Consider the following 8,153-nt stretch of genomic DNA (forward strand, 5'->3'; position numbering starts at 1 on the left):
GTGAGCCGAGATCACACCATTGTACTCCAACCTGGGCAACAAGAGTGAGACTTCATCTCAAAAAGAAAAAAAAAGAACTTAAACATAAGCCACAAATAAGGCTTATCATTACCCCATCAATGCTTGGATACTTACTGCATTTATCAAGTTATTACATTTTGCTGTGTAAAAAATATTATGTATGGTGAAAGGGGGATATATATATTATATATTAAAATATACATTATAAATAATTATGTATTATATAATTTTATAATATATATTTATGTATTTTATATATTTATATTTTATAAATTATATATACTTATATTTATGTTATATGTAATTATAAATTGTAATATATAATATATATATACTTAAGGATGCTGTTCTTCAAGCCTGAATTTTCTTTTTTTTTTTTTTTAATATGGAGTCTGTCTCCGGCTGGAGTGTAATGGCGCTATCTCTGCTCACCACAACCTCCGCCTCCCAGGTTCAAGTGATTCTCCTGCCTCAGCCTCCCGAGTAGCTGGGATTACAGGCACCCGCCACCACACCCAGCTAAATTTTTTGTATTTTTAGTAGAGATGGGGTTTCGTCATGTTGGGCAGGCTGGTCTCAAACTCCCAACCTGAAGTGATTCACCCACCTTGGCCTCCCAAAGGGCTGGGACTACAGGCGTGAGACACTGTGCCCAGCCCAAGCCTGAATTCTCATTTGCATTTCCAGTAGTTTTGCCATCTTTGTTATTCAGTAAGGAGCTGTTTTTGTTTTTGTTTTTTTGAGACAGAGTCTGGCTGTGTTGCCCAGGCTGGAGTGCAGTGGCGTGATCTCGGCTCACTGCAACCTCCGCTTCCCAGGTTTAAGCGAGTCTCCTGCCTCAGCATCCCAAGTAGCTGGGACTACAGGCACCCTCTAATTTTTTTTTTATTTTTAGTAGAGACAGGGTTTCACTATGTTGGCCAGGCTGGTTTTGAACTCCTGTCGTGATCCACCATGCCCAGCCAAAGAGCTGTTTTTGTTAAAATTTGCTTGTCCCAGGCTGGGCGCAGTGGCTCACGCCTGTAATCCCAGCAGTTTGGGAGACTGAGGCAGGACAATCACTTGAGCCCATGAGTTCAAGACCAGCCTGGCCAACATGGCAAAACCCTGTCTCTACTAAAAACACAAAAATTAGCCAGGTGTGGTGGTACATGACTGTAGTCCCAGCTACTCGGGAGGCTAAGTCAGAAGAATCACTTGAACCCAGGAGGCAGAGGCTGCAGCGAGCTGGGATCATGCCACTGCACTCCAGCCTGGGCGACAGAGCCAGACTCGGTTTAAAAAAAAAAAAATGTCCTTGTACAACCCAAGGGCTATATTAACTGACTATTGTGGCCAGGCGTGGTGGCTCATGCCTGTAATCCCAGCTACTTGAGAGGCTGAGGCAGGAGGCAGAGGTTGCAGTGAGCCGAGATCACACTGTTGCACTCCAGCCTGGGAGACAGAGCAAGACTCTGTCTCTAAAAATAAATGAATAAATAAATAAAATAACTGGCCATAGTGCCTGGCACTTAGTAGACGCTCAATATATATTTAAATTACTCAATAGACATCTATGAATAAATGAACTTCTCATTTTCCTCACTAATAAAAGCAGATATTAATGCCTATCAAATACCTAAATGGATTGCTGGCAGAATCAAAGAAGCTTGCACAAATCACTGGATAAAACACTATGTGCAGTTATTTCCCTGAGGCTAGGACTGTTAAGAGTCCTTCTCACTTGGAATTTCCTGTGCTCAGGACAAGGCTCTGCCCACAAGGGCATCCAGACCCCATAGCGGAAAGAGGATATCCAGACCTTCAGATCACTCTGGCTCCTGCTCTTTGCTATTTTCCTTACCAACTGAACAGCGGGGAAGAGACAGCGGTAGGATTAGTCCCGGTTCCACAGAAACCCAGCCTGATTCAGGCAGGTCAATCACTTTGAAGATACAGTAATTGGATTTGAGTGGAGAACAATTCTGACAATAATCCAAGTTACCCAAAACAGGAACATTTGTGCAAATGGTGGCCTTTATTAAAGACCATGAAAAGTGACAGAACAGGAGCAAATCTGCTAGTGTAGTGCCGAGCTAGCCCTTTGCAGGACCCTAAAACCTGATCTAGTAACAGAATAAATCAGTGTATTTACATTTATGTTTGCCCTGAAAACCCAGGTAAGGTCTGAAGCCTGAGGCCATCTCCCCTTCCTTTCCTCCTCCCTCTTCTTACCTCCTTACCTTCTTTCACTTCCTCAATCGGTTCCTCTCCCTTCTCCCTCCTCTCTCTTCCTTCTTTTCCTTTCTGCTTTTCCCTTTTCTCTTCTCCTTTTATTCCTCATTCTCTTTACCATCTACCTATGTGTCCCTCCAAGCCCCTCTGCTATTTCTCCCCTGCTCAGTCCCTTTGCCCTGTCTCCCTCAGGTTCAGCTTCCAGGGTGGGGAGGCGAAAAAGGGTCCTCAGCCCAGGGAGCACTTGTTGGTGTTCTTCTTGTCGCAAGTTTTCAGGTCAGTACTGGGAGGCTTGTTGCCGTTTCCCTAGAGGGAGAAGGGCACAGGAGTCATGGTGTGAATGGCTGGTTAGGGTGTGAGGGTATAAACTGTTTGAAGTGAATCCACCCTCATGAGAAATCTTAGCATTGCTCCCCTCAGTTCTTATCAACACCAACACACACACACACCAGAGTTGTACCTAGTCCAGCAAAACCAACTTACTGATCTCCGGCCTCCTGACTTGAGCAAGATGTCCCGGGCCAGGGAGCTAAAAGCCTAAAGTGGGGAATAGAATCAGTTTGGAGGGAGGAGAATCTACCTTTTAATACTTCCTCTCTTGGTCAGGGATGGGGGTGTGGATCTCACCTCATCCACATTCATACTGGATTTAGCACTAGTTTCGAAAAATCGGATCCCGTGCTCTCGAGCCAACTATAAGGGGTGAAGTGGGAAGAAGAGAATTGAATTAAGGACAGCAGCCAAGTCCTCTGCAATGCAACCTATCTTGGCCCTCCCAGCCCAGTTCTAGAAATTGCTCAGCCTGGCCCTCACCTTATCGGCCTGCTCCTTCTGCACCTTCCTCTTGGCCTCCATGTCACATTTGTTCCCTAGCAAGAGGCGTTCCACCCCAGCCGAGGCATTCTGGGGGGGCAAAAGACAAGTAAAAGTTAGGTCCTGCCAGCTGGGTGCGGTGGCTCATACCTGTAATCCCAGCACTTTGGGAGGCCAAGGCGGGTGGATCACCTGATGCAGGAGTTCAAGACCAGCCTGATCAACATGGTAAAACCCCATCTCTACTAAAAATACAAAAGTAGCTGAGCATGGTGGTGCATGCCTATAATCCTAGCTACTTAGGAGGCTGAGGCAGGAGAATCATTTGAACCCAGGAGTCAGGTTGCAGTGAGCCAAGATGGTGCCATTGCACTCCAGCCCAGGCAACAAGAGCGAAACTTCGTCTCAAAAAAAAAAAAAAAAAAGTTAGGTCCTGCCTATCCTTATGGCTCCCTTCATTCTCCAGGTTCTATCCAGTTCCCCCATCTCTTCTGGAGGGTCCTCACCTCCTTGATGCTTTTCATCCAGTTCTGAATATTCTCAAAAGATTTCTCATCCGTGATGTCGTATACTAGGATAATGCCCTGGGAGATGACAAAATTCAACTTAGACCATATTCCCATTGAGGCTTCCCACTGCCCTGTAAGTGACCCGGCAAGTTCCATCCATGGGTCTAAACACTAGGCCACGTTGGGCCCTCTGCAACCCACACTACACCCCTCCCATTTTTACCTGCCTCAACCCCTGACCCTTTGTATTCATAATATATTCTGTGGCCTCATCCTTCATCCTTTGTCCAGACCCACACTTCATACCATGGCTCCACGGTAGTAGGCAGTAGTTATTGTCTTGAATCGCTCTTGGCCAGCCGTGTCCCTAAAGAAGGAGAAGGTTTCATGAAATGGAAGAGAGGAAAGAATTCTCTAATGGAAGAATTCTTCCTCTCTCGCAAGAATTTAGCTTTTGCAACATGGTGGGGCAACAGAATAAGGAAACAGTAAAGGGGAGTGGGATTAAAGACAGTTGACCTGATTTCCAGAGATGGTAGTGGCCCAAGAAACAAGATGTCTTTGCTTATTCATTGAATGCTTGCTATGTGTCCAGCACTGCGTATGTATCATTTTATCTAATCCTTAATCTCTCCTTGTAAGACATGTATTATTGTCCCTGTAATTTGTAAAATTACAAATAAGGAAACATGCCAGGGGCCGTGGCTCGCGCCTGTAATCCCAACACTTTGGGAAGCCGAGGGGGGGTGGATCATCTGAGGTCAGGAGTTCGAGACCAGCCTGGCCAACATGGTGAAACCTCGTCTCTACTAAAAATACAAAAATTAGCCGGGCATGGTGGCGGGCACCTGTAATCCCAGCTACTTGGGAGGCTGAGGTGGGAGAATCACTTGAACCCAGGAGGTGGAGGTTGCGGTGAGCTGAGATTGTGCCATTGCACTCCAGCCTGGGCGATAAGAGCAAGACTCTGTCTCAAAAAAAAAAAAGAGGAAACAGATTTGGATAGGCTGAATAATTCATGAAGGTCAGGCAGCAGATAAGTAAAAGAACCGGATTTGTGCACCACTCTGCTCTTATATGTCATAGCATTATGCCTCCACTAAGCTTCATACCACTTAAACCCCTTCAGGGTCTACATTTGGCTCTCTGGGCTCACCATATTTTGGAGAAAACACTAGACTTAGAGTCAAGTCTTAATTCTGCCTGTGCCATTTAACGGTTCACAGCCTGTTTCCAAGTTATGACTGAACAGTTGTTTGTTGTCAAATTAAGAGGATGCTCTGTAGCCAGAGGAGGCAAGAGTTACAAAAAAGCTGGAACTAGTTGGGAGAGCAGGAAGAGAGACGAAGGACAGCTGAGTGCATCCAGATAAATAGATTAGAAGTGCTAGAAGGAGCAATGAGGAAAGGAAGAGAAATGAAACAAAATAGAAGAAAAAGCGTGTAGGAGGTAAATGAAGTCCGGTGAGGCATCCCAGAGGATTCACTTACCAGACTTGTAGTTTGATCTTCTTCCCCTCTATATCCACAGTGCGAATCTTGAAATCAATTCCTAGGGGTGGAAAGTATGCACTGAAGTTGAGACATGCATGCACACATGTAAAACTGTGTGATGGGAGGGACAGGAAGGGAGCAGTGTCAGCACCAGAAATTCTGCAGGAGAGGCACTTGGGGAGCAATCTTGTTGGAAATGCCAAGCTAGGAGAATTTTCCCAAAGCTGTATTTGTATAGCAAGAATACTATTTTTACTTACGTTTTATGGATTTTGGGAGGGAAAAGGTGATGAAAATTCTGCATGGAGGCTTAAGATCCTTAGGCCACCTCTTGGGTCCATTCAGCTATACCAGCTGACAACTCTCTGAATTCAGTCTCTGTCTCCCCACCAGATATTACTTTCACATTCCTCTTCTCTGTTTTCTTAGAGCCCTCTACTCTTGGTATTCCACCCACCCTCCTAGTAGAGAGTAAGGAAAAAAGTAGCTGAAGCCAGTCTATGTGAATTAACTAGTGGGCCAAACTTGGCACTAGGAAAGTCTGAGGCTAAACAGGATTACTTTTGAGACAATTAGGAAAGGGGGGCATTTTTCCTTTTCCTTTGTAACCAGAATTGTCATAAGACTCTTCCTGTCTATTTCCCAAGCCAGAGGAGATGAAGAAAGAAGGGAGGAGGGGAGACAATGTTCTTCTTAGTAGAAACTTGGGCACCTCCTCCAAGCCTGCTGGGGGCCCCTGGGAGGAGGATGAGTCACCAGGCTGACTCAGAGACCCCAAAAGTCCCCTCATTTCCACGTTCCTCACCAAGCTGGCTGCATATTCATGATCACAGTCCTTGGGCCGCCCTCCAGCACACCCAGCCACCTTGTTCCACCCTTCCCAAAACCCTGTTCAGCTGAGGTGCAGGGAGACTGGGGCAGGGAACCTGGGAAGTAGATGCTGAGCTGGGGACGCAGTGGGAGAGTTTGAAGGTCAGCAAGAGGGAAAGAGGCTAACAGATGGGATCGGGAGAAAAAGATGTGGCAGACAGGGATACAGGAAACGTGGAGAATGGATCGAGAGAGTTCTAAGTGGTGGGGGTAGGGGAAGAGGGGCACAGAGAAAAAGAGAGAAGAGTTCTTGTGGATTTTGGGAAACTAAGGTGATGGCACCAAGAAAATGAGGAGCTGGCAGCAGTTGAAGAGTTACCTGAAGGCCTCAGAGAGGTGAGAGGTTTGGTTACCATACAGAGACATGCATGGGGGAGGGGTCAGAGCCAGGGGTTGAGGGACTAGAATTTAGGAGCCTTACACTAAGGGGACTGAAAATTGGGGTCACTAGTAATCCGGGAGCCTGAGAAGGAGGTCACAAGACAGTAGGGGTCTGGGACATGGCCAGCGGGCTCACCAATGGTGGAGATGTAAGTGTTGTTGAAGTTGTCCTCTGCAAAGCGAATGATCAGACAAGTCTTGCCCACCCCCGAGTCCCCGATCAGCAGCAACTTGAAGAGGTGGTCGTAGGCTTTGGCCATGGCGGACACCGGGGGAGCCGGGGGAGGGGTGGGGAGCTCCCGGCACTGGTAGGCGGGACTGGACGGTTGGCAAACAGAGCAGCACGGAGCCCAGGCCAGGAAGAAGTTTTCCTCCCTCTCCGCCCAGGCTCCGGGAAAAGGAGGGGCGGCACCCCTCCGGGCTCCACCCACTGCCCGCCCACCCTTTTGGGCAGGCCAAGGCGGCCAGCCCGGCCTCTGCTCTCTCGGTTTTCCCTTCCCAGCTTAGGCCGGCCTACCTGTCTCGCTATTTTCCACAGCCTTTTGGTAACTGTAGCTCCCCTCTTACGGCCTTACTCTTCTATTCTGAGGCGAGAGTCTGGGGTGAAGGGAAGTAGAGGTTTAACCACGACGACCAGGGGAAGAGAAATTTTAGAGGGATTAGGGGAAGAGAGAAAGAGTTTTGGGAATAACGGTGAAGGTAGGGAGGGCACTAGAAATTGAAAAAAAAAAATGGGGCTGATTTTTGGAGGTGCTATTCAACGAAGCTAGAAGATGAGTTATCATCGGTTTCTGGGGCTGCGTAAAAGTCAGTCCTAGAATTTTAGCGTTAGTTGTCCAAGCCCTTAGTTCTATGGATCCCAATTTCCTTTGAAAAAAGCGGGATGCGCAGAAGTAGGTTATTTGTTGAGTCAGTCTGCCCCCTGGTGGAACAGGGTGAAAACGTAAATTAGTTTTACAGAATCGGCCCCACCGCCCCAAGACTCACAGCCTACCTAGACACGTCCTGGTGCTTCAGTTGGAACGACCTCTCTAATGGGGGCCGCATGTGTGATTTCTCTGACCAAATAGCTTAAGAAAACAGAGATTTGAACTAAAAATGTCATTCTTCACGTGGATCTTTTAATATGGCCCACTTAAGGTGCAGTACTCCTGAAATCTCACTCAATAGGCCATGAACGTGTAGCCTTGGTAACCAGGAAGCTGAAATACGGAGAGCATCGCTACAAAGAAACAAGTATATCTCTGCCTTTAGAAAAAAATTTTTCTTGCTGTATGTGTGCTGGGGGTGGAAAAAAATACGAAAAACGAAAGAAAGAAATTGTTTAAGATCCGGTGTGGTGGCTCACACTTGTAATCCCAGCACTTTGGGAGGCCAACGTGAGAGGATCCCTTGGGTCCAGGAGTTCAAGACTAGCCTGGGCAACATACTGAGACTCTGCCTCGACAATAAATAAATAAATAAATAAATAAATAAGCCATACATGGTGGTGTGCGCCTGTAGTCCCAGCCCCAGCTACCTAGGGGGCAGAAGTGGGCAGATCACTTGAGCCCAGGAGTCCAAGGCTGTAGTGAGCCATGATTATGCTACTGCACTCCAGACTCGGTGATAGAGTAAGATCCTGTCTCAAAAAATTTTTTTTAATTTGTTTATTTATTTTTAATTAATTAATTAATTTTTTGAGACACAGCCTGGCTCTGTCGCCAGGCTGGAGTGCAGTGGGACGATCTCGGCTCACTGCAACCTCTGCCTCCCTGGTTCAAGCGATTCTCGTGCCTCAGCCTCTGGAATAGCTGGGATTACAGGTGCCTGCCACGAAGTCCAGCTAATTTTTGTATTTTTAGTAGAGACG

The 8,153-nt window shown here is 46.9% G+C and overlaps 1 protein-coding gene across 3 annotated transcripts; it reads right to left on the reverse strand.

The window, feature by feature from the left end:
- Nucleotides 1-2,019: 2,019 nt before the first annotated feature.
- RAB13 (RAB13, member RAS oncogene family) lies at nucleotides 2,020-6,699 on the reverse strand. 3 transcript variants are annotated; one of them, XM_012000291.1, is made up of 8 exons: nucleotides 6,438-6,693; nucleotides 5,048-5,108; nucleotides 3,864-3,924; nucleotides 3,555-3,632; nucleotides 3,049-3,138; nucleotides 2,863-2,928; nucleotides 2,719-2,772; nucleotides 2,020-2,541 (listed from the first exon to the last, which is right to left on the reverse strand). In XM_012000291.1, the coding sequence occupies exons 1-8, from the start codon at nucleotides 6,559-6,561 to the stop codon at nucleotides 2,464-2,466; spliced, it is 612 nt and encodes a 203-aa protein (XP_011855681.1). In that variant the 5' UTR covers nucleotides 6,562-6,693; the 3' UTR covers nucleotides 2,020-2,463. The 3 variants fall into 3 exon arrangements, with proteins under 3 accessions (XP_011855681.1, XP_011855682.1, XP_011855683.1); XM_012000292.1 differs by having other exon boundaries at nucleotides 2,024-2,541; nucleotides 6,342-6,699; XM_012000293.1 differs by lacking the exon at nucleotides 6,438-6,693 and adding an exon at nucleotides 5,311-5,694 and having other exon boundaries at nucleotides 2,024-2,541.
- Between the last annotated feature and the right edge of the window lie 1,454 nt (nucleotides 6,700-8,153).

The sequence above is a fragment of the Mandrillus leucophaeus genome, unplaced genomic scaffold (assembly GCF_000951045.1).
Source record: "Mandrillus leucophaeus isolate KB7577 unplaced genomic scaffold, Mleu.le_1.0 Scaffold624, whole genome shotgun sequence".
In the NCBI taxonomy this organism is placed as follows: domain Eukaryota; kingdom Metazoa; phylum Chordata; class Mammalia; order Primates; family Cercopithecidae; genus Mandrillus; species Mandrillus leucophaeus.